Source organism: Chlorocebus sabaeus, chromosome 21 (genome assembly GCF_047675955.1).
Source record: "Chlorocebus sabaeus isolate Y175 chromosome 21, mChlSab1.0.hap1, whole genome shotgun sequence".
In the NCBI taxonomy this organism is placed as follows: domain Eukaryota; kingdom Metazoa; phylum Chordata; class Mammalia; order Primates; family Cercopithecidae; genus Chlorocebus; species Chlorocebus sabaeus.
The window spans coordinates 119,193,675-119,219,362 of NC_132924.1; the positions used below are offsets into that span (position 1 = coordinate 119,193,675).

General features: G+C 35.2%; 1 protein-coding gene across 1 annotated transcript in view; it reads left to right on the plus strand.

The window, feature by feature from the left end:
- The first annotated feature begins 12,521 nt into the window (after nucleotides 1-12,521).
- Nucleotides 12,522-25,688, plus strand: part of CNTNAP2 (contactin associated protein 2) — a 2,242,274-nt gene continuing 2,229,107 nt past the window's right edge. The window contains exon 1 of the mRNA XM_073009464.1: nucleotides 12,522-12,919. Coding sequence (XP_072865565.1) covers nucleotides 12,823-12,919 — 97 coding nt within the window. The 5' untranslated portion in view covers nucleotides 12,522-12,822. The remainder of the gene's footprint in view (nucleotides 12,920-25,688) is intronic.

A 25,688-nucleotide genomic window follows, 5' to 3' on the forward strand; every position in this document is an offset into this window, starting at 1 on the left:
TTTCTGTGCCTGGCTTATTCTTGTTAACATAATTTTTAGGTTTTTTTTGTGGACCCTTCATATCATTTTCCATAATGGTTGTATATTTACATTGTTTATAATGTATTTTTTATGTATTTACATTTTTTCTCCATCCTCACCAAGACTTATCATAATATATCCTTTTGATAACAGTTATTCAAACAGGTGTGAGGTAATATCTCACTGGGATTTCAATTTGCATTTACCTGATAATGAGTAATACTTGATATTATTTATAAACCTATTGACCATTTGCATGTCTTCCTTTGAAAATGTCTGTTCAGGTCCTTTGCTTATTTCTGAATCAGGTTATTTGTTTTCTTGCTATTGAGTTTCTTATGTATTTTGGATATTAACCCCTTTTCAAGGGTATCATTTATAAATATATTCTCTCACTTTTTATTTTGATTTTCAATGTAAGTACTGCATTTTCTGTACTTTCTTCCCTTATGTGGAAGGCAGTAGAGATTGTTTGGTGACATAAAGCAGAATTTGACTGGACAATGACTTACTGATGGATTTTGGATTAGTCAGTCATTGTTTTCTCTCTTTAGTGTTTCAAAATATCCATGTTATCTACCGGTATTTCCTACTAGAGCAAAGGAAGAAGTCACTCACCTTTTTGTTCTAAAACCAATCTGTGCATGTTGTTCTTAATCTCGTACTCTGCTCACCATGGAACTATGAACCATAAATCACATTTTTTGGAAAACTTTTTAGTTTTAATTTATCTTGTTTTCTTCCTTTGATTTCTTCTCTAAAGTTTTTTTTAATAATAAATGCTATTCAAGAGTAGATTCTTGGGATTAATTTAAATATTAAGGGTTTTGAAACCCTTCCTCTAATGTTTTTTTTTTTTTTTTTTTTTTTTTTTTTTTTTGAGACGGAGTCTGGCTCTGTCACCCAGGCTGGAGTGCAGTGGCCAGATCTCTGCTCACCGCAAGCTCCGCCTCCCGGGTTTACGCCATTCTCCTGCCTCAGCCTCCCAAGTAGCTGGGACTACAGGCGCTGCCACCTCGCCCGGCTAGTTTTTTGTACTTTTTAGTAGAGACGGGGTTTCACCGTGTTAGCCAGGAGTTAAAGTTTAATAAATGTTGAAGTTAACTGATCACTCTCTGCATTCACAGAACTAAGTGAAAAAGAATAAAAAGTACAAAAGTTGATATAATATTTTCATTTAATATACTTCTTATGTTTAAAATTGATATTATTATTCTTAGGAATCTAAAATGACTACATTGTAATGTACTATTTTCTTCACCTACTTTCAGTCCATTGATTTTATGTACTTAATGTAACAGACACTGTGGAATATGAGCTAAAGGTCTGAATTCAGGAATAAAAGTTTCAAAGCTCAGACTTTTACATACTGTTTTATGTTCTGATGATATTTTGTTTGCTTGGTTTTGTTTTTGTTTTTTATTGTAGTTGTTTTATTATAAAATGAGAAATGGAATAGTGTCATCGTAGTCTTTAAATTTCCTCCTATGATAAGCAATTTCTGCCAGTAGAGAGAAGCCAAAGGTAATTATTCAGACGATGGTCTTCAACAGAGATAAGCAAGCAAAAGTATCTGATGGCAGTAATTATCTGGGTAACTTTCCTCCTCACTTTGCTTGGAGAAGCTAAAATATCCCTCTTTCTGTCCCTCTCTCTCTCTGTCTCTTTCTGTCTCTCCCTGTCTCCTGAATATAAAAACCATACACTCTATGGTCTTTGAAGTCAAATAAGGGGGAAAGTTACCTAACTTCTCTCTATGTGACTCTTTCCAGAGTAACTTGGAGTAGGTAATTAGTTTGTTAATTATTTTAAAGCAATTTTTTCAAGTTTTACATTATCTTCAAATGTTGAATGAAATGAGAGGAGGAGGATTGAGAACTGAAATTTCAGAAATGAATGATTGTGATTGCTTCACATAGTGAATCATATATCGATGTGGTACAGAATACAGTGCTTGTCTCCATAAAGACTAACAGTCCTGCCATTTAACTAAATACTGTATTTATTATGAAAGGTCCTCACCAGAGCCTTAGGGAAATACAATTGTCATTTTCATCACTGAAGACAGGGACGTTGGATTCAGGTTTGAAATTTGAATTTAGTTGTATAAAATCCTATTTTATTTTCAAATGAGAACTTTGGGAACATTCTGGCTAGAGGTTTTTTGAATTATGAAAGGACAAATCTTTGTGAACCTAGTAAATTAGAAATCGTTGAAGTCAAAGGGGAATAATGTCAATGCCATTTCCACAGGAAGAGAGCCCGGCACACCTCAGTGTGTGCTTCTTTTCCCCTTTTGCCCCACTTCTCCACTAGTCCTGATTGTGTCTCTTAGTGAGTGGTAAATGACAGGCAAATTGTATACTAAGAAAGATGTCAAGTTGTACGAGGGAGAAAGGATGAAATAGATTGTGCTATTTGTTTGATGTGGTGTTAGTGGTGACTTTCCAGGGGAGGGCTGAGCGGAGAGAGCATGAAGCCACTATTGATTTCATACAATAGCTGTGGTCCTTTACAAACACGTCTGTGAGGTCACCAAACGTCTTGTTCCTATTTCAGTTTAATTTTCTATATGTTCACCCTCCTGGGTACAGAGGCACTGGACAATAATCAGAGTTATCTTAGGCAAGTTAATCATTTTAGGGTGAAGTTGATTATTTTAGTGTAAAGTTTTCCTAAGTTTTTTCCTATCAGAGGACCAACATTTACAAGAAGAAAAAAAATGTTCTTACAGTTTCTTGGTCAATAAAATTGAGAGAATTCTTATTAAGACACTTTGATTGCATATGTTAACTAATAACAAATGACTTAGAACAAGAACTGCATTCTAATCAATTAGGAATACTTTATTGAGTGTATATTAAAGGTAAGCTTAAACTATTCCCATCCCAATTCATTCTTCTCTGTTTCTGGTGGAATTTAAGTAATAGGCTCTAGCAGAATAGAGAACAGAAAAGTCTCCCTTGAGCCTATCCTTCTGGTTATTCACCCCAATGTGAACGTGAATAACACTTCCACAGTACATGAATTTAAAAAGTAATATGAAGAAAGGTCTTCTCGTTAACTCAAGATGTCATAAATTGTAAAAATGACCATTGTCTTATTTCAAATGTGTTAAGAGCAGATGATAGTGGTTTTTACACTCAAATTACATAACTATAAAAAGTGTTCTACATAATGGAGTGTTAGCATATAAAATTACTTATTATCGATTAAATGTGAAGCACATTTGTAGATTATACCTAAAATAATGAGTATCACATCCATAGCCTTGTAAAAATTAGATACATGTGCCTTCCTTTTATTTAGTTAGATATGCCATCCCCCCCACACTCACACATTCACATGGAAATAAATTATAGTTAACTTGTTTCTGTCACTCCCAGTATAGAAGTCTGTTAAATTATTTTTATTCTCGACTAGGGATTCCAAGATGATGAACAAAAAGTTCCAGAACCTTCTAAAGAAAGAAAATGCCAACTTGTCAGTCCATAATCCTTACAGTAACCAAATGTTGTTACCTAAATGTCAGTAACTGAAACTCCACAAAAACTAGCATTGTCTTCCATACTTGGCATTTATGAAAATGGCATAAGATCAAATAATTTGAATTAGGATACATATGGTATATTTGAAGTTAAATTTTTAAGACAATAGAGGCCTAGACTTATACGAGTAGCTATACATGCATTCTAGTCCCAAAGAAATACAAGCAAGACAATATTTTTAAAATTACTGTTTATTACTACCTAGTGTTTGGGTTAATTCTTGACCAAATTAGATCAGCCTGCCCCAAAGATCTCAGGCAGAGTTTGCTCCATTCATCTGTCTTGCCTCTCAGACACAGCTTTATTCCTATTTGGTCTTTCAGGGGACTAAAGAGTTGCCTTCCAAGTGGTAAGCAACCTCAGTTTCAACTTGCTCCATGGACTCTTAAAGATTTAAGGAGATGCAGAGAAGTAGGGAAAAAGCAATTTTAACATACAGTCACACTAACTCTGGGATCAGAAATATTTCAATCTAATTCAATTTTAGTACATAAAGTTGAAATGATAAATTGCATTATCAAATTAATGAATTCTCAAAGAAAGATTAAATTACGTTCAATCTACTCAACATACTAAAGCAGATATATAAGCTATTAGAAATATTAGAAATATTCTTAAACAAGATATAAATGAAAAAAATCATCTCCTCTCTCTCCTCCCTATTCCTGGATAAATGGTAATCAAGTGGAAATTTCAATAGATTAAGTTATCATTAATTATTTTATGATCACATAAACTATCATGATGATCATTCAATTGTAATAACACAGTTATTTGGATCTTAGCAGAATTGCTATAATAGAGGAACTTTAAAATTTATATATTCAAGTGAAAACCATTTTTGAAAAGAAGAATTAAACATGTTTATACTAAAGCATATAGTTAAAACTGTTTCTGAGATGTATTTTATAATCATCACATAGTTCAAACTGAAGTAAAATTTATGATTTGTTTGCGGTATTTGATATAAAAGACAACTTTAGGTCCCATAATTGCCTTCAGCTCTGCAAAAGTAAAAGAGGACTTCGAGTTTCTTATTGTTTGATGGCAGGGTGCATGCTTACATGAAATTGGGTGCAGTAAGAACTATGGAAGTAAACTGTAAATGTTTTGGCAGTAACTATGCAAACTAGCTTAAAACATTTAGGCAGTAATTATCATCTCAAATTTTGCTGCACTATATAGCTCCACTATTGCAAATTGAGGACATAGTAAATAAGTTTGTAGAGAGATTTAAATCAATTTATCTTTGCAGATAGAAAAATATTTTTAGTAATCTTTAGTTTCAAATCAGTAATGTCGACTTCTACCATGTGAACAATAAATGATCATTTGTTCTGTTGATTGTTTACTTTGCTCTTAAAATGTCCGAATTCTCTAGAATAATGTGCCTTGTTTGTTATATTATTTTTTCTGGTCTGTCTGACTGCTGACTTCAGTCTAATCACTGGATTGGGTTTTGGATGCTACCTAATGTCATTCAACTTTGTCAGTAGATCTAGCATTTTCAAAAACTAATGAGGAAAATTGAATATGAAATTCCAAGAAATACTCCAGGAAAACATTGAGGATCTCAGATGTTTGGACATTCAACAAGCAGACATCATATTGTATGGAATGTAAAGAGATAATAATTCGGAAATTACTGTAGTCTGAATATGTACCCTCAGATGTCATATCTTGAAATCCTAAGCCTCAAGTTAATACTATTAGAAGATGACATGTTTGGTGGTTGGATCCATTATGAGGGCAGAACACACATGAAAGGGATTAGTGTCCTTATGAAAGTGGCCTGGGAGAATTTTTATTCTTCTACCAACAGAGGACACATCTAGAAGGTACCATTTATGAGAGACAAGCTCTCACCAGACATCACAGCTGCAGGCACATTAATCTTGAACTTCTCAGTCTCCAAAACTGAAAAATAAATGCTTGCTGTTTATAAGCCACCCATTTTATGGTCTTTTTTTTTTTCTAAGACAGAAACCATCTCCTAAAACTGGGTTAAGTGTTTATAATTTATTTGCTAGGTGGTATATTTTCTTAACCTGTATTTGTTGTAAATGATGTTGCTGCTACTAAAAGTTGATTTTTGGCTTTCACATGAACCCCATTAAAACTATGTACTCTCCAATTTGCTACATGTCTAGAAGAACATTAACTATAAAGAAAATGGGACCTGCCAGCATCATCTTAGACTCTACATCTCAGAAACAAGCTTATTCTTTTCTAGACAGAGTGTATAGTACTAGCCCTAATATTCAATATGGCTGGAGTGTGCCATTTGTCTTTACTGACACTAAAAGCTTCTTAGTGCAAGGGTTTTCTCTCCTTAAGTCAACTGAAGATACTATAGTTGATCTTGGTCCAGAAATATCTCCTTGAGGGTGAGGCGGAATGATACACTTTTATCAACCCTGGGAAAAAAGACAAAGTCTGTAAGTTCTTCTAGATGAACTCCCTTCTTCCAAATATATTTTGTCTATCACCACCTTAATTCCATCTTCCTTTTTATTCCACTGAGTTGCTGAATTTTTTCTAGAATGTGACAGTTTAGGCAAACTTGTTTGTTAAATGTCTAAATCCATCTTTTACCCCAAATAAAACAACTCTGCCTCCTTCCCATGGCTGTCTACACAAGATTCATTATCATCAGTCTCACGCTATTTTGAAAGTTTGAGGATTTTATAGGTTTTCTTAGAAACCAAATGAAGTACCATACATGTGTGTCAACATTAAGTAGATTTGGAGAATTTCACAATATTTCTCTAGTTCCACTTAGACCAAAGATGATTGTCTGTATCAGCTACTGCCTTTTTTTCTTTCTGTAGTCCTCACAAATCTTTTTAAATTTTATTTACATCTGTTCTCTACATACAAGCTCATCTCCTCTTAAGTACCTGAATAAAGTATCACAATACCTCTCCCTCATTATTTAGAACCAGGTAATATCCCAGGGCTGGAATCCAATGGTCATGACTATCGTTTTCATTTGCTATTTCAATACGCACCTCTGTATTCACTTACTACCAAAAAGATTTGACAGGCCCCATTCCAAGAGGAAGTCACAGACATAGACATAACCCTCCAGTTCAAGTCATTTCTATCTCTAATCCAAATCAAAGAAATTGTATTTGGAATGAAGGCTGTTGCCCAATTCTTCATGGAATTTCATCCGTCTCCTCTTCTATGCTCTCACTCATCCTCGTTCCCCTGGGATGAAATCATATTCACTCATGATGTTTATTAACCCAAATATTTTCTGTGGACTTACTGATCTCCTATTTGGCAGTAAATTCTACCCAATTCCCTGTGGTCTAAAATGTATAATTATGACATCACTAGAAGGATAAAAGTTTAAATAACTTGTCTGACAAGAAAAGTCCGCATAAAACTTCACATAATCTTCTTTTAAAGTAGTAATAGCATACAACTCTAAATTCAGACTAAGATACTTTCCACAGCCTAGCTACTCATATCACAAATTTTACACAAAAGTCAGCAAAATCTACATTGGCCTATGTGATTCAGACACATTACTCAATTCTATCAAATCAAATGATCTGTGTTATAAAATCTAAAGGTCTTCAAGCCCTTGCCCGTAAGACTGTGCTTCATAAATGTACTCAACAGTCTTCCTATTATAGTTTAGTATTTTGCATTAAAACAAATCTTTGATGATAAATTGCAAACTGTGAGCTGGTTATACTGTAACAAGTCCTAGTTCCTAGGGCCTGCTGTAGGCAGTCTACTTTGGGTAGATGTAGTAATTAGACCAACTACCGTTCAACTTAATCCTGGATTTTTCAGGAAACAATCCACTCATAAAATTGAATATTTCAGCAGCAACCACTTCTGGAATTTCAATTCTGAGAGCCTAACTGCCTCTCTGTAACCAGCCTATAACACTGAAAGGCCTTTTTCTCCCCTCTCCTTCATCTGAAACTATTGCTTTAGGAAATGGGTCCTCTAGTTGCTTAGACAGTCTATACGTCTAGTCTCAATGGAGTAGTAATACTTTAATGCTTCGAATAATTTTAAACAACTCTATTTTTCTCTCTTTTCATTGAAATAAAGGTAATTTTCAAAATCTTAACAAGTGATCTTTGTTGGAAAATATGTACCTCAGTTCACAAGCCCCACACGTTGCCTTATATTTCTATAGACTGTACGTTCTCATAGTTCTTTCAAATTCCAAATGCATTTCCAAAATTTTATCCCAATATGCATTTTATTTTTTCACACTGCTTTCACATTAATACATAAATTGATCTTAATGTTCAGACAATTTGAAATAACTTCCCATTGACAGAAGATTTTTTAATCCAGAAAAAAATCTAAATGATTTCACATTATGAATATATTGAGGGATAAACTTCAGATTCTAGAACTTCAGTTTAGAACTTTGAGGTATATTAATTTATCTGGTTAATAATAATAGTACCAGTAGTTACTCTGTAGAGAACACTTTCTGTGCCCAGTATAATATATAAATTATGTTTAATTCTCCAAATAATCAAATGTTATGGGTATAAATACTACTGTGATCTTATAGGTGAGAAAATGAAAGCATCCAGCGTGTGGGTAAGGTCACACAAAGAGTTTGTAAGCCAATACACAAATCCCAGAGACCAGGTTCAATTCCCACTCTAACTTGCTTCCTGAATGACCGTCTGGTTCTTCCTAATTTCTATGTGATTACGACACTCAAAAGAAATTCACTTAATATCTGGGTGACAGAGCTGGGCTGTGACCCCCACCTCACCCCGCAAAACATGAAGAATGCAATAAACATTAAGGTCAAGTTTTATATTCTAAATACACAAATTAGTTTCACCATTTTTCCTCCCAGTTTCTCATAGTAATTGAAAATATGTTTAGCAGTGCATTAAGACCACCCTTTGCTGTCTTTACCTTTCCTACTAACATTAAACAGCCGAAACATGAATTGTTTCTTCACCAATATATTCAAGGTGTTTAGTCCAAATAACACTAAGTGTCATGCATTTCCCTGAGATCTTCAAAATAAAGTGAAATTTTGGAAGGCCCTTTGAGTTTATGCATCTTCCTCATTATGGCATTCTAATTGATACTTGATTATGATGTGAAGTATCTCACAGTGCTCAGGGACAATTATCAGGGCCAAAGGCCCAAAATCCAGGTAGATTTTTCTGCTCACCAGAGGTTTTACTACGGGACTCGACTTAATCCTGTTCATGCTCACTAAAGAATAACATTCCAGGCATCTTGTATATTTTCAGAGAAGCAGGTGCTAAAGCCTTCTTTCAGGGTGCAATCAGACTGGCAAATATATCTACTCTAATTTGACTGACTTTTCAGCAGGCATTCACTGATTTCTGGGCATAGTTGGACAGCTTCCTTTACAGAAGGAAATTCTACTCCTAGGCACTCACCTAGATATATACCATTTCTTTTTAACCTATTGAAAATTCCTGAATTTTTCCAGTGCTTCATGAAATCACTTCAAAGTGTTAAGACTGAAATATTTTGACTCCTTTTTTCACTTAAGTTCCAAAATTTGGGCAGACTTTTGAGATAATTTACCTTGTGGCAGACTATTTACAGAACTCTGAAATAATAATGATGATTGTGATAACAATATTTTAAATATTGATTGAGGATATCAATTTTAAGAATATATTAAGATATTGGGAAAAATAGCCAGTCAAGATTTACTTGAATCAATGTTAACATAAAGAAGATATGGACTTATTTTGGTCCCTTTATCCAACCACTCACCACCAATGTAACATCCGTCTCGGTCATAGGCATAATTTCTATGTAGCATAATGCCAAACCCAATAATAGTAGCTACTCAATTAATATTGGGGATGCAGATAAAGAATGCATCTACTGCTAATGAAGCCACTACTCATGGGATCAAGCTAACATTTTTTAAAAATCTATTGATGTAAAGAGGATGTGAGCAGTGGAAGAGAGAAAATGTCTATTCTTTTCTTATTTTCCATTACTCTACTTCCAAAATAATGCAAATTGCCCACTGTCTTTTCTGGTCATGCTGTGTGTTTGGGGGAGGTGGGGCTGGGAGGGATGGGTGGGTTTGTGTGTGTGTGCGTTTGGTCCACTTAGTTTTACTACTTTCAAGCTTTAACTGACCTTATTTCCAACTAAGGAGACATATGTTCAAATCATTATTAGCTGTCTTCAATTATTTGCAAATGTCAATGTAATATAGATATCAATAATGAATTCACTCTCAGAAACAAGAAATTCCATGCTTATCATATCTAATAAACACCTGGTTGGACTGTTGTAAGTCCATTTATTGGATTACCAGTTTTGCTGGACCGTGTAGTTTGACCAGAACAAACAGGCTTACTAATTCCTACCTTCTCACTAAAAGTCATAGTGATAACTGAAGGAAGAAGCAGCTTAACTCTAAATTCTAATTGTAATAATGGTGAAAATATAAACTCTAATGGAGCTGGATAGGAAGAACATAGCATTATACTCTAGGGAATCTCTGATCTGGCAACAATTAAAGTCTTATGACTTTAAGTATTTTGAGTTCCAGATGTCCATATCTAATTAACACAAATTGAAGAAAGAGGCAGTTTTGTTACAAATGATGTGACATAACTTTCAAACCTGACAAAGTGCATTGAGAACAGATTAAAGCAGGCTCTTAGCTCATACTGGCATGAAATAAGACCATTCTATATGGCACAGAGGTGGTGCAGGTATTTATATGTGTCATTAAATTGAGTTTTGTTGTTTCTCATTAGGAGAAATGACTACAAACTGAACAGAATGCTTTTTGGAGAAGAATACACCCTCAGGTATATCATTTTCTGTTACAAAATAATTAAATAGATGTCTATTGCATGTCTGTTAGTTTGGTACTCTGGGAAATAGAATTGTTTCAGATCTGCTTGAGATATCCATGGAATAGCATTCACTGAGTTACTGAAATGGTAATACTTTCAATCGTTGCCTTTTTTCTTCTATTGAAAATACTTTAATGCTATGTTAGTGGAGATTAGTGTGATAGTTAAAATGGAGAGGCATAGTTAAATAATAGACTGTTCTGAAAAGTTATGCTTTCTAACAGTATTTTTTCCTATGACTTGTTTCTTTGAGCTCTTAGAAATGGCTGATGGCAGTTCTTTACTGGAGTGTTTTGGCAAGTGGTCATTGACTTTTGACAGTCTGTGGTAATTCAAATAGCAAAGGGGCATTTTATAATCCATAAGGATGCATTTGCTGTATTATTTTACAGGAGGAGTATTTTAGAGAATGAGGAGGCAGTTTACCTCCCGTTAGTCATCTGTGTGTTTCTTCATTTTCCATATTGTATCCAATCTGCAGTTCTTACTAGGAGAAAGCATCCTTTTAAATTAACAAGAAACAAAGATCAAGTAAAAAGTGCTGAATCAGTCCCATTAATACCATATTAATTATGCACTGAATATACAGTACTATATACAGTAGAACTTTCTAAGACCAAACAATGACGTTTAAAACTCAGTTTACTCCAGGAGTAGGAAAGTCTCCATAAATTTTCTATTTACCTTTAAAGGCAAATGCTTATTCATTGCATAACATTGAAAGACATGGTTACTCCTACTTAGTCCTCCACAAACATCATTAGATATTTAGATGACCAATAATTTTTAATTGTGTCAATAAAGTCAGTGGAATGCTTGGCTCCACAGAGACATAAGAATTCAAATACTTTAAGTAGACTAGATGGAAGAAAAACACATGGAGTGTAGAGTGTGAAGAGCTGTGAGCTGGGAGAAGAGCTTGATAATTATTATTAAAATTATCTAAATGTGAATAGAAAATCTAAGTCTCTCTAAACAATCTTAATTCTTAGTGCTTGCAATGCCTCAGGTACCTTGAAGTAGTTACCCATATGCCTGCTTATGTATTTCCGTTTTGTGTTTGTGTTTGTATGCGTGTTTGCCTTAGTGCAGTTTCTCCTGGCAGCAGCGTGTGTTTGGTGTACGTGTGCATATGTATGAGTATGAATTAATTACATATCGAAAACATGTGCATTAACGGCATCTGCAGTCCTCTCTCGCTGCTCCAGTCGGTCAGGATGTTTAGCACCATCACTTGGTGTTAGGACCACTCGGAAGACCTGACTGTCGGACGCCTGATTGTGGTTCCCGGGGGGTCGGAGCTCCAGGAGCCTGTACCATCTCTATCTGAAGGGGAGGAGAGAAGGAAAAGAGAAGGCATCCGAGAGAGGGTGTTCTCCTTCCTGCAGCCGGGTGGGGAGCAGCCAGGTTTGGAGCAGGGTTCTAGGATTACACGGCAAATCCCCAACTTCAGCACCGCGGACAGCATCACCTCCCGCCAAGGGAGACGCGCGCGCCTCCTTCCTTCGCCCCCGCCCCAGCTGATGGGCCCCGGCCGGTCGGCTCAGTCTCCCTTTTGCTTTCAAACGAGGCCAGGGCAGGGCAGAAGGGTTTTGACAGCCAGAGGGGTACGGTAAGGAGGAGGAAGAGGAGGAGGAGGCGGAGGCGGAGGAGGAGCCGAGGAGGGGACCGAAAAGGGAAGAGAAGGGAGGGCTTCCCTCCGCCTCGCTCGCCGCCCGGGCTCGCAGGCGCTGGCGGCGGCGGCGTCTCCTGCTCTCCGCCGCCGTTGCCGCTGCTCGCGCTCCGCCGCTCGGGAGATGCTTCCCCGCGCGGCGCAGCGCTGAGGCCGTGCGTGCGCCCCGGCTGCGCTGCGCGCTCCCCACATACACAAGCTCTCCATGTGAGCTGACGGGCGACTGGAAAGCCCCCGAGTCACGCTGCCCGGCGGCGGAGGGAGCGCTCTCCCGCAGTGGCAACAGCAGCACCACCGTCCCCGTCGCTCTGCCTTCCTCTTCTGCAGCCTCCGCTCTTCTGATTACCCCCCTCCCCCGTCCTGTGGTGATTTTTTTTTTTTTTTCCGAGGAGAGGGCGGGGTAGGTGTCCGTCCCCTCCCCTCTTCCCCCTCCTTTGCCTTCTTGGTTTGAATTTCCTCCCCCGGCATTGCACTGGCAAACAGTGCAAGAGGCAATACCCGCACGGAGGGAGAACGAAGGCTGAGACACCCCTGCTGCTCCAAACCCAGAAGAACTGGAGCCTGGAGGCGGGTGAGGGGAGAAGAGGAAGCGGGAGGGGCTTGGCTTCCTCGCGTATTTGAGGACAGCCCATCTCCCTTCAAGAACCCTACGGAGAGACAGACTGCATCTCCGCAACGAGCTCTTGGAGCGCCGCCGGCCGGGAGGCGAAGGATGCTGGCGGCTCCGCGCGCCGGCTGCGGGGCAGTGCTCCTGCTGTGGATTGTCAGCAGCTGCCTCTGCAGAGCCTGGACGGCTCCCTCCACGTCCCGTAAGTAGCCGTCTCCTCGCTCTGCGCTGGAGCAGTTTCAGTGCGGCATTGATGTTTGGCACCAGGGTATCAACTCCGAAGTACATCGCAGTGCTCGCACCCTGATATGTGTGTCTCCGCTGTCACACACTTGCAGCCACTGCAGTAGACAAACTCGAAACCCAGCGTTTCTGTTTTGGAAGAGACAGGGTTGTGACGCTGGTGATGTTTCTGGAAAGTTGTTCCTGGTCTTGGTGATCGGTTAGCAAGAGCTTGGCTAGAGAGACTGGTGTAGATGGCAGCTTCTTAGGAGTTGTTTGTGCAGGGAGTGTTAACTGCATTTGGGTTAGGCAGGTCAGTGAATGAAAAGTGAAGACCATGGCAAAACCAAGTTTCTTATTTTTATTTATGGTTATAACTTAATGAGCACGGGGTTGAGGTTAACAAGAGGAGCATATTTTAAACAGTTTGGGCACCTATAGAGCCTCTTTAGCCTCTCCCGTCCCCTTAAAAAGTTAATGCCCATTTAGTACTTGCTTATTAAAATGGAAGGCAGTGAAATTGTAACTGAAATTGCTTTAATTCTTTGATACTTTGATATCATGGATATGACTGATGCAGTACGGGACTTGGGACACTCAGTGCAAAGCGTCGTTAATGTAGTAATAAGCAGATTCTTAATAGAGTTTTCAGGAAAATAATTCTATTCAATATGTGTATCTCTGCATTTTAATCAACTGTGTGCGTGTGCGTGTGTGTGTGTGTGTTTAAGACTGCCCATATTTTCACGAGGTTTAGAAAGAAATGGAAGATTCTGGCCCATTTTCTGCATTCCTTTAGAAGTGCATACTGTGCATGTAGAGAGGAAATGCGTGATTGTTCCTTTGGTTCAGAAAGAGTTAAACACTAGAAAGACTGCCTATAGGAATATTCGGATAATATTCATAAGTGCATACTTGTTTCTGAGAATGAGTAAGTTGGTAAAGAATTATCATGGACATTTCAGCGTTTAAAAGGAAGTTGTTGTTTTTTTTTCTTTCTGTCCATTTAGGAAAAAAAAAGTTTAATATTTTCCAGAATTCGTCATATGCGAAGTAGTCTTCTCTTTGTTTATAAGATTTTGGGATATATTAATACATCTTTGTTAATAGTGTTCTTATTGTGGTGGTAAATATCAACAGGAATAGCATTGAAAAGGGACATTTTAAGTTGCAATAAGGAATCTACTATATAGTGTCCTGTGATGAGTCAGTATTACTGTTTTGACGTATCTTCGTAAGTACAGTATTAGCTTTTCTTTTCTCACAATATTTAAAGATAAGGAGAAAAACTAACTGGCAATCTAAGTTTGTAATGAACTTGAAAACATTGTATAGCATTATTTATAACACAAGTTAAATCACAAAGAGTTAAATATTGTTAATATTTATGTCAATTTTATAAATTTAAACAGAAATTATGGGGATATAATGCTTGCTGTTGATATTTACACAAATATGTAACTCTATCATTGGGAAACTAGTTTGATGAAATTGTTTCTGTTTCAAGGTCTGGTTATATAGAATTTCCTGCCACTTTTCCTGGAAAATAAACTGCTTATATATTAAATGTATTCTATTCAGTGATTGAAGGTCCTCGTATCCAGGGTTTTTCCTGGGTTCCATGTTTCATCAGTCTGTATACTTTAATTATGATGGGTCCATCTGAAACATTTGCCATGTGTAGCAAATGGAACACTGGCAACCATTGGGTTAATGCATTTTAAGATAGAAAAAGTTGTTATTTCAGAAATGTTTTCTGAATTTTTAAGTTTTTAGTTAGAATTCGAAGACAGAGAACACTGAAATAATTAGTTTTAAGATAGTTAATAGTTATGGCCATTAAGATTTTTTATTAACTTGGCTTTTATTCTCTATTGTTTAAAAATGTATAATGGCTTAATTAAGGTGGCTTTTTATTTCGTTTGAATTTAAACTGTGTGACCAAAATGCAAAGTTGCACTATATCCTGGAAATGAATTAGATAATAAGGATGCTACAGAACTTTATTGATTAGAATGTGCTTCATGGATTCAGTACTTTAAATATCAATTGTACTTTACATTAATGAACATGTTTATTTACTTTATATGTAGCTCTGAAGGAAAATACGATAGTTATATTCTTAATACCAAAAACATTCAAGGGAGAAAAAGATGGAAACTACATGAATCTAAGATAATGAGCAACTCAACCAGGAGAGGTCATCACAAGACAAAAAGTAGCATGAAAATCTAGAGCTATCATTTTTCTTTGGTACACATTTTTAAAATATGTAATGAGTATGCTAAAACTTTCTGTTCCTAAATACCTTTTTAATATGAGGGACAAAAGATATTTATTTCACAACAAATGCATTTCAAATATGTATTTGCTTACGACTTACTTCTTTTTCTCTGTCGACACACATATAAAAACTATTAGTACTATGTGTTGTACAAGCAGACTAGAATAAACTTGAAAACAAAGCTCATCACTATGGTTATGTAAAAATATAATCTAATTTCTTTGCAGATAGTGAAAATGAACTGCTGCTGAGCTGATGGAACGAATCGTGTATCTTCCCTTCCTGTAAATGTAGATACACGGTACACACGTGGGAAGTTTAAAGAAAATCTTTTACTCTTAGGGTGTTGCATCTATTTGAACACATTATAAAGATCCTGACGGTGCAGTTCTAAATGATTAGGAGTTCAAGCTAGCGTTTAATAAATTCACTTTTTAGAGTTAACTGAATTTTCACTGAGATCAATGATCTCTCATAAAGGCTAATTTACATCATTTCGTAGAACTATTAACCTATGATTTCATGACCATCACATTTGGGAAATGTGTTTTGAATTGATTCAAATATTCTCTAACAAATATGATTTTATACGTGTATATATACACACATTCATATATGTTTGTATAAATATATATGTATTTGTATGTATATATTTGAGAAAAACATTTGAATACATGTTATAAAGTACATAGATACATATTTAATATATCACATATATTATATTGTAATATTATATGTAAAAATGTGCATATTTATATATTTTCTAAAACACCATTCAAGGGATTTAAATTGTTTACAAGTTTACAGAGAGGTCTTTTCCAGTGCAATTATTTTAAGTAACTAATGCAACAATATTAAGCAATAGTATATTAGTCTATTTTCTCTTCCTCAATTCATATACTTCTCTCCAAATGGTATATTTTAAATGTAAAATATGAAAATGCATATAAAAACAAATACTGCTGGTTTATAGAGACCTTGAACATAGTAATGAATTTGTCTTAATAAAAACAATTTAAACTTAAAAGGAGCTTTAGGCAAGCAAAATTCATTGGTTGATAGAGTGTAGTACATTATTTACTTAACACAAACTAATAATATTATTATTAACGAATTGGAGAGAAATATATAATCTCGATTTTATTATAGGCACAGATATTCAGGAAATGAGGATCATTGTTCAAATTTTACTCTTTACCATCAATATATGGCAAAATTGGGTAAAAAAATTAATCCACAAATTTAATTTAGGTCTTATTAACCTTTATGCAGTTATAAACCTACAACATATCATTTTAGATGATATCAAAGTTGTTTAGTACATATCATATTTTAAATCTTACAGTTATGTGCCCCACAATGACATTTTGGTTCAATGATGGACCACATGTATGATGGTGGTTCCATAAAATTATAATGGAGCTGTCATATAGAGGTGTGCCACTTTTCATCTTGTATATTATATTTTTACTGTATCTTTTCTATGTTTAGATATGATGAGATACACAAATAGGCATTGTGTTATAATTGCCTATAGTATTCAGTATAATAATATGCAGTACAGGTTGTAGCCCAGACACAACAGCCGATACCATACAGTCTATGCTATGTGTGTAGTAGGCTATACTATCTAGGTTTGTGATTGTGTACTCTATGATGTTGGCACAAGGACATTTCTCAAAGTATATCCTTATTGTTAAGAAATGCATGATGATATGTGCTTTTTTGTCTATTTTAAGTGGCAAAACCTTTCAAGTTGTATAATTTCTTTTAGATTTAATTCACTATTCCTTATTAGTAAATTCTTCTAGACAAAAACTTAATCAAATCTCTTAAAGTTTGCAGAAAGCTTCTTGTCTTGTGAATCTTTTTTATGATTGAAAGAAAAGAAATGTGACATGTCTACACTTGTCTTCTGTTTTTAAGAAGTAGATTTTTGTATTTGTTGTAAATGGTATACAGAAGAAGGAGAGATCTAGGCTCAGAAATTCTTAATTCAAATGTGCTTTTCTTTAAAATATTAAACATATGGAGATCCAGCTTGGGCAAGTTGTCTGTTTAGTGATTGTTGTCAGTGGGATGAAGAAAAAAAACACGTACTTTAAAGATTTTCCCGTATCTAGTCCCGATTTGAGGAGTGCTTTACTTTATCATTTTTTACTACTTGCAAAGTTATAAAACAGGGTATATAGTAATTTTAAGCCTCAAAACCAGTGTTGTGTGAAATAAAATAAAATTTTATATTTATATCTATACAAGTATCTGAAACTGGCTGTTTTCTGTTTCTAGAGAGATGCATATTTTAAGATAAGTAGTTATCAGAAACATAAGGTATATTTCTACAACCAACTAATATTGGGCTGCTGAATAAATTATATGCTTATTTTTGCCATTTTAATAAGTAAGAATAATGATGCAATCATTTGTATACAGCTGTTAATTTTCAAATGAAAGCCTTGAAAAGAATACTTGTAACAGAGTGATTCACTAAAACACTGGATTTTCCCATCTCCTGGGCTCTATAGAACCTATATGTTTTAGTTCTGAGCAGATAAGGATGTTGGAATGTGGAGGTGCTTCCTCTTTCTCCATCCTAACAGTTCCTTTTATGGGAAGAAAAGTCCATCTATCACACTCTTAGAGTCTATGTCTACAGTTCATTCATTCCTTCCTATGTTAGGTAGAGTTACTTATCTATTTGGTGACTATGGGAAAATTACCTAGATGTGCTTAGCTCAGCGCCTGCTTTCTCCTTCCAGGCTGCCTGCAGAAAGAATAGATTCTGCTGAATGATAGATAAAAGTAGGCTTTGCCTCTGCACTAATAGTGATAGCACGAAGAGACTTATGGTGTTTGGTTCTTCCTATGGCTTGAGACTCTGTTTAATTTTAGAAATAAGGTTAATGAATCCCACTGTGTCACACATGTAAGCCTTATTCTTTTGTATCAGCAATACTTATATAAAGAATGTTATTTCCTCTCTGTGAGTTATTTTCTAATCTAGAACTCAGAGAAGGGACTGACATTTACTGTACTCACTAAAATCACAAATTGCCAATGATAAGATTGATATTAAACTAAATGAACATGAAATAATTTCTGCATAGTTTAGAAACCAGTAAAGAATAAGACTTGTTTTTTCTATTTGATATTGAGTTGAAGATTTGGCGTTATTCTGGTTAGGACTTCCAAACCCTCCCATTCATTCATTCATTCATTCATATTCCTACCAAGTGCTATTAGTGGTATTATTTTATAGAGATGCTTAGAATACCATTTATTTATCTGTAGTAAATAACATCGTCACTTAAAATACAGCCTATTTACAAACTTTAGCCAGTACACATCCAATTTCATCCTGTCCATGTAACTATTTAGTAAATTATATATACCTTTAGTGGGCTGTTACTTCATGATCCTTCTGTAAAATCATGAAGGTTAAATGTTTTAAACCAATTATTCTTTCCAACAAAGAATTTGCACTTAGAAGACAAAGTTGATTCTTTCCTCAATTGTAAGTTTTGAAAAACATCTTCTTAAACTTTTCTTTACTTGACTTTGGAGGCAGCTATTCATAATAACAGCTTGAAGTAACTGATTTTTTATGACACTGCAGATTTTAAAGCCTCCCCTGATAGTAGGAAATCTAGACACAAAGATGTGGTTGTTGGCTCTGAATTTGCTTGCTGAAGATCACACAGTTTTGGTATACTGTAAAAATGTTGAAAAAATACAGAGGAGCTCCTGGGGGCCATATTCTGTATTTACCTTATGATTTAGGTTTGCTTGAAATACCCTCATAAACATAAATAGTGATATATTCTTTAATGTTTTTATGTTTAGGAAAGAGGTGAAATTAGATCCTGAGAATACTTTTACCAGGAAAAATTCCCCAAACATATATAAGTTTTTCTTTATAATTTCTAGTACATTCGCACCCTTCTTCATCTGCACTGGGATGGTGATCGGGAATGTGAATCATAGAAAATGGCCGGCAATAGAAGTGTGACCTGCATATGCACTGTCAGAGTCACTAAACCTGTGTTGTGTGGGACATCTAAGATGGAATCAAGTTATGTAAAGTTTAATTAAATTCAGCAAGGATTTGCTCACCTTTATGCATTAGATGTCATATTGAAATAGTATCTGAAGAGGAAAATCTTACCTGGACTCATAATTTTTATTTACTGTTATAATGTCATCTATGCTGTTCAATTATGGTATTATTTGAAAGGAATACATGGAAAAAATTAATATGCACAGTTTGTATTGTTAAAAAACAGTCTATTAAGTGGTGAAATACCATGATATGCCAAATAAAATAATACCTCTAAGAAAATTCTCTTAAAATTAAAGGTGCTTCTACTTTTAATAGCAAAGGCTTGAAACCAACCCAAATGCCCATCAATGATAGACTGGATAAATAAAATGTGACACGTCCACACCATAGAATACTATGCAGGCGTGAAAAAGGAGTTCATGTCCTTTGCAGGGACATGGATGAAGCTGGAAACCACCATTCTCAGCAAACTAACACAGGAACAGAAAACCAAGCATTGCATGTTCTTACTCATAAGTGGGAGGTGAACGGTGAGAACACATGGGCACAGGGAGGGGAACATCACACACGGGGCCTGTTGGGGGGTGGAGGGCTACGGGAGGGATAGCATTGGGATAAGTACCTAATGTAGATGACGGGTTGATGGGTGCAGCAAACCACCATGGCACATGTATACATATGTAACAAACCTTCACATTCTGCACATGTATCCCAGAACTTAAAGTAAAAAAAAAAAAAAAAAAAAAAATTTAAAGGTGTTTATTGTCACTTCTGTATCATAGACTCAAGTAGTTATTTTGAACTAGCAGAAAACACCTGTGGATTAAATTTTGTCACTGTTAACTCATTTTTCTAAGCAGTCGCCTCTTAATGGGAACCAAATTATTAAGTAACATTATAAGTACAGACTATGTGTGTATATATAGTGTGTATATATATATATATATGTCTTTTTCAGACATTGGGCAAAAATTCATAAACAGAACTACATGAAAAAATTTCAGCCTAATTATGTCACATAATGAAATTATAGCATATTTTATGGGTCTTATTTTTAAAATTTATTAAGTACATGTTAAATAATGGCCTGTGATGCATTAAATTGCTTAATTGCTAATAAATTCTAATTTAAAATGTAAATTTTTACATAGTGTATTTGAAACTTTTTTTGTTCAAATAAAAATATGTCTGGAAAATAAAATATGACTATCAGGTTTTTAGATTATGAGAATGATTATATTAGCTTAATGTTTTTAATGCCAACCAACTGAAGAACTCATGATTCAGTCATTTTATTCTGCGTATTCATAACAACAATAACACAATGAGTTTGATGCCACCATCAATACTAATGTTAATAATTCATCATGGTGTTTTACTCAGTGGATTTAAATATGACCGTAGAATCTTTTTCCACACAATATGCCAGACAGCCACGTATAATCTCATCAGATTTGGTATTTAGAATAAAACTTTATTTTTTCACTCAAGTTACATATAGTACCAAACCCAGCAGATTTTCAGCTAATAAAATACACGTACGATTTAAATCACTTGGTTAATGTCCTCATACCTCAAGAATATGTTAAAACGTATGCTTAACTTATAGAAGAGATTTTTAATGGCAGTAATGACATTTCCAAAAATGAAATTTCATCATGCCTCATGTACTTCTGTAGTATATGTAAGTTTTATTTAAACACCTTAACATAAGCATTTAAGTTATTAAGTTATGACTAGTTAAAAGGGAATGCTAGCACAGTTAATTGTGTTTTTTGTATGTCCACAGTATGGGATTAAGAATAACTATTTTATTGTGTCAGTTGACAAAAACAGTACTGTGTCAAAGATAAAAATGTGCCATGGTTGTGTATTAACATCGCTTCTACCATTAAGAACATAAACAAAAACAACCTTATTCCGAGCTTCTAGATACTGAGGGGGTTATGTTTGTGGAATTGATTCCAAAGACAGGGATGCTTGATCAAAGAAGATGTATAGTTTTTGGTTAATAAATGCTGCCTGATTGAGTTCCATAAATTCTGCAACAATTTAAATTTTCAGCATCAATCAACCTTTTCTAGAACTCCAGGCAGCAGTACATATTATACTTATAAAATGTTCTGCTTGTATTACATAAATAGCTAATATTGGTTGTGTTGACTTCTTCTTAAATCTTTCTTCCCAGCCTTTCAAATTAGGCACTACTCTTTATGTGTCCTAGGCCATTTATTTCTTGTAACAGCGCTTCGGTTTGCAAACGAAAAAATCAGAGACACATGGAAAAGTAACTTACCTGGGCCACCAGCTTGGCCTATTCCCAGATCCTGTGCTCTTTACCGTGGCACAGCTGGCTGAGAGTGAAGTGCCGTCTCCGTGTTCACGTTCTCTAGCTAAGAAGTTTCAGCTTGCATCTAGGCAACATTTTAAGGCTTGATTGCTTGCATATAAAGGAAAAAAACATATTGGCATAATGTTTCTATCTTATTGTTTACTTATTCCTTGATGACTTTGTTATATGTTCTGGAGACTTAAAAATTACATTGGTAAACAATAAAGAAGTATATTTGAAACAAAGAGAGGAATGCAGCTCTTTCAATGGTAGCACATTAAATCAGAATATATAATATGTCATTTGTGTTCTTCTTCACAATAAGGTACTTTTACAATGTAGTTCTATCATTTGAGTACTATTGAAATACATGTAATAGTCATGTAGTGAAAACATTTACTTAAAGCTCTGTAAAATATTCCTTAAAATGCTTTGTCAGGTATAAATAAAAGCTGTTTTAAAATCAGTTCTCAGGAAAGGTTGAAGCCTGTATCTAAAACTGTAAATATGATTGCTATTACTAAAGTTAAAAGATGATCATTGTTTAATCTATGGGCACAGTTTTGAGTATTCATCTCATACAATAGCTAATCCATAAAGCTTTCTTTGAGAGTGCTGCTGAGAAAATAACTTTTCCTTTTGCTTTCATGGCAGTGGGAAAATATTTGTCTTTAAAATATTTGCCAGTCCTAATGCTTAAATATTTCTTGTATCCATCCCTTGCTCTCCATTCCTATCACAGCTTCTATAGTTAAGATTTTCAGCATTTCCCTCCAGGCATTAATTTAGTAGCCTCCTGGTATGTCTCCCTGATTCTAATCTTTCCCCCTCTAGTTTGTCATCTATATCTATGCCAGAAATACTTTCCCAAAACACAAATCTTGTTATAGTACTGCATTTTTCTAGTTCTTCCCTGTCTCTTAAATTTAGTCTCCTCCTAACCCAACACTTGCACTCTATAATCTAACCAACCATACTGAGATCTTTGCAGCTTCTCTAACACAACACGCTGTTTCGAATCATATTTCTCTTACGCTTTCTTACATTTTGTCCCCTCCTTTCACTTTTCCTGTTTTATCTATGCTGATTTAGAGGAAACTCATTGATGGTCCGAGCCTCAGAATCTTGGAGCAGATTGACGTATCACCACCTCCCTGTGGTAATTTGCTCTAATCACAGGTGAAATACTAAGACGCAGCAGACAAATTCTTTGGTTTCTGGACTTAGAAGGAACGCAGTGATGATAAATAATGAAAACCACCTCTAATCATCTGATATTAAAGTGAGAAATTACCCCGAGGTGTCGACAACAGAAGGAAGGCGAGAAATATATTTTAAAAGAAAAAACCACAAATATTCTCCTCATTTGATAAGTAAATGTGTATCGATCAAAAGGGAAATTTGAAACCATGCTATGAAAGCTTACGACTTCTGCAACCCTTTTTCTACAGGATTTTATTTTAAAAGATTTTCTGTGCTTTTCTTAAGCCACATGGCTGGTTACATGCCTTTAAACCAGAGCCTGATTGTCCTTTCCAGAAGCTATTATCTTAAGAATTATTTGTTATCTACATGCAAATTAAAGACATATGTCAACAAAATAATTATTGCACCTAACAAGTACTTTAAATAGAGTACTTAAGATGTCACCAAATTTTCTAAATGATAGCCGTAGCTTCCGAAAAACTCGATAATTATATATATTTAGTGTGTAATAATCCAGCAGATGAGTTGATATTGTTGAAGTTGTTATGAAATGTCAATGAATTTCATTTCCATTTTTAATATGACAAAAATATAATTTCGTAATTACAAAAATAGGTACTTCTATTCTATTTGTTTATATTTTAAATTCTCTCTTCATCCTTACCTTTGCAGCTTAGTACACACTTCTCAACCATTTCAAAGTCGGCCAGTCTAGCTAAGCCTGTTTCAAATTTTATATTCTTCACAATGATCCCTGCAGTGATGCCTACTAAAAACGCAATAAGGACTCTTTTCTGTTAGTCCACAATCTGCATGAGCAGAGCTTCTCCTTTTTCCCTTAGGGTGATAGATATTAGGGAATGGTTGTATTAAAGGAACTAGACTTTACTAAACATGTTTCATCATACTAGGCACTGTACTGGTTGCATTATACCATTACATGAAATTAGCCCAAATACCTCTCTGCTGTAATATTCAAAGTATGAGGATACTCAAACATTTTAAAGCTCACTGGTTCCATTTTTATACAGTTCTTACTTTCATCAAGTTCTTCCCTTACATTGGCACAGAATTACAGTCCCATAAATTCCAGCCGGTAGTTCTAGTTGGGATTCTCACATAATAAAAGCTTAATATTTACCCAATATTCTACTGCTGTAAAATACTTGAAGACAGACATCACAGAATCTAATTAAATATAATTTAATACGTGGTCACCACTACTTTTATACATACCTAACTAATACCTTGAAGACAAACACGTTCCTAAAGATAAAACGCTGTGATTTATATTTACTTATATCCTCCAAATTACCCAGATATTTCCAGGTACACAACCAGTGTTAAATCCTGGTATTACAGAAAAAAAGTTGCCTTAAAACTGACATGTCTGTATGAGTCAAAACCAAAAATGAAACAAAGAAATATTTAAGGGGACTGTTGTTTAAAAGTAATAGGACAATTCCAGTTATTTTAAAGGATAGTTTATACTTATTTGCCCAATGTGAAATAAAACATTTTTAAATCTTAATTTATTATCTACTCTTTGCCCAAAGTATATTAGAAAAGTATTACTGCAATTTGAGTAGTCTTCATGTTGTGAGAAAATAGGTAATTATTATATGCAATAATCTGAGGCATTTTAGTTTTACAAAGACTGTATAATCACCGCACATATAAATTTTTGGAATTTAAAATGTGTTGTTGGCAAAATCAGAATCCTGTATCTACTTTCAAAGAGAGATTTCAGAATATTGCAAATAAAAATGATATTGTTTCTTTTATCAAATTGGCATCAATAGGACCTTTCTTTCAAAAAAGCTTTTAGATCTGCTATTTGTTCATTTATATGTGTGTAATTACAGTATTTAGAGGATCTCTCATACTGTGCTTGTTTCCACATATGGATTTTCAAAGGACAAAGTCTCAGATGGTGGAGCTAGAGACAAACCATGCCAGCTACTCAAGCACTTCCTTCCTGGAGTCGTGCTCCTGAGGAAATGGGTCAAGAGGGACTACTCAGAAACATGCATTGAGCATCAGCTTGTTTTGGAACGATTAATCATCTAGGCCTGGAACTAAAAGTATCTTCCAATTATTTTGTTTAGTATCCACTTTATCAGCTTCCACATAACACATTCAGTTTTCTAAATTTTCGTTTAAAAATTGCCATTTAATTCTATGCTTCTATGAAGTCACATATCCTACTTATGCTTTCTAAATTTCAAAATTATTTGCACTGTCCATTTTCTAATATTTTATCTTAATAATGGACCTTAAATTTCTCTTTTATTGAATAGGTATGACAAAATAGAAATTGAAATTATTGCATCATTCCAGTTAGTCCAGAGGTAAGGTCATCAGTGAGTGATGAAGGAATCCCTTTCTATTATAACATGTTAGCTAAAACCTAAAGAAAAAGCCAAGCAAACAGCAGGAAAAGACTGTTCCAAGAAAATGAGGACAACTTCACAATTCCAACACTGGCCAAGTTTGGAAGTCACTTTGATGAGGAGATATTTAGTGGTTTTGGAATTAGTCTTCTGTTAAACATACAATGAAAAGAAAATTTTGAAAGAGTAAATTATCCCACTTAGTTGTCTATCAGCAAATAGAAAAGAAATTTTCACTGGTTAGAAATGTAGGCAGTCAGTCTGGGTCCAGTGGCTCATGCCTATAATCCAGCACTTTGGGAGGCCGAGGTGGGCGTATCGCCTGAGGCCAGGAGTTCGAGACCAGCCTGGCCAACATAGTGATACCCCATCTCTACTAAAATTACAATTAGCAGAGCATGGTGGTGTGTGTCTGTAGTCCCAGCTAGTTTGGAGGCTGAAGCAGGAGAATCGCTTGAGCCCAGTAGGTGGAGG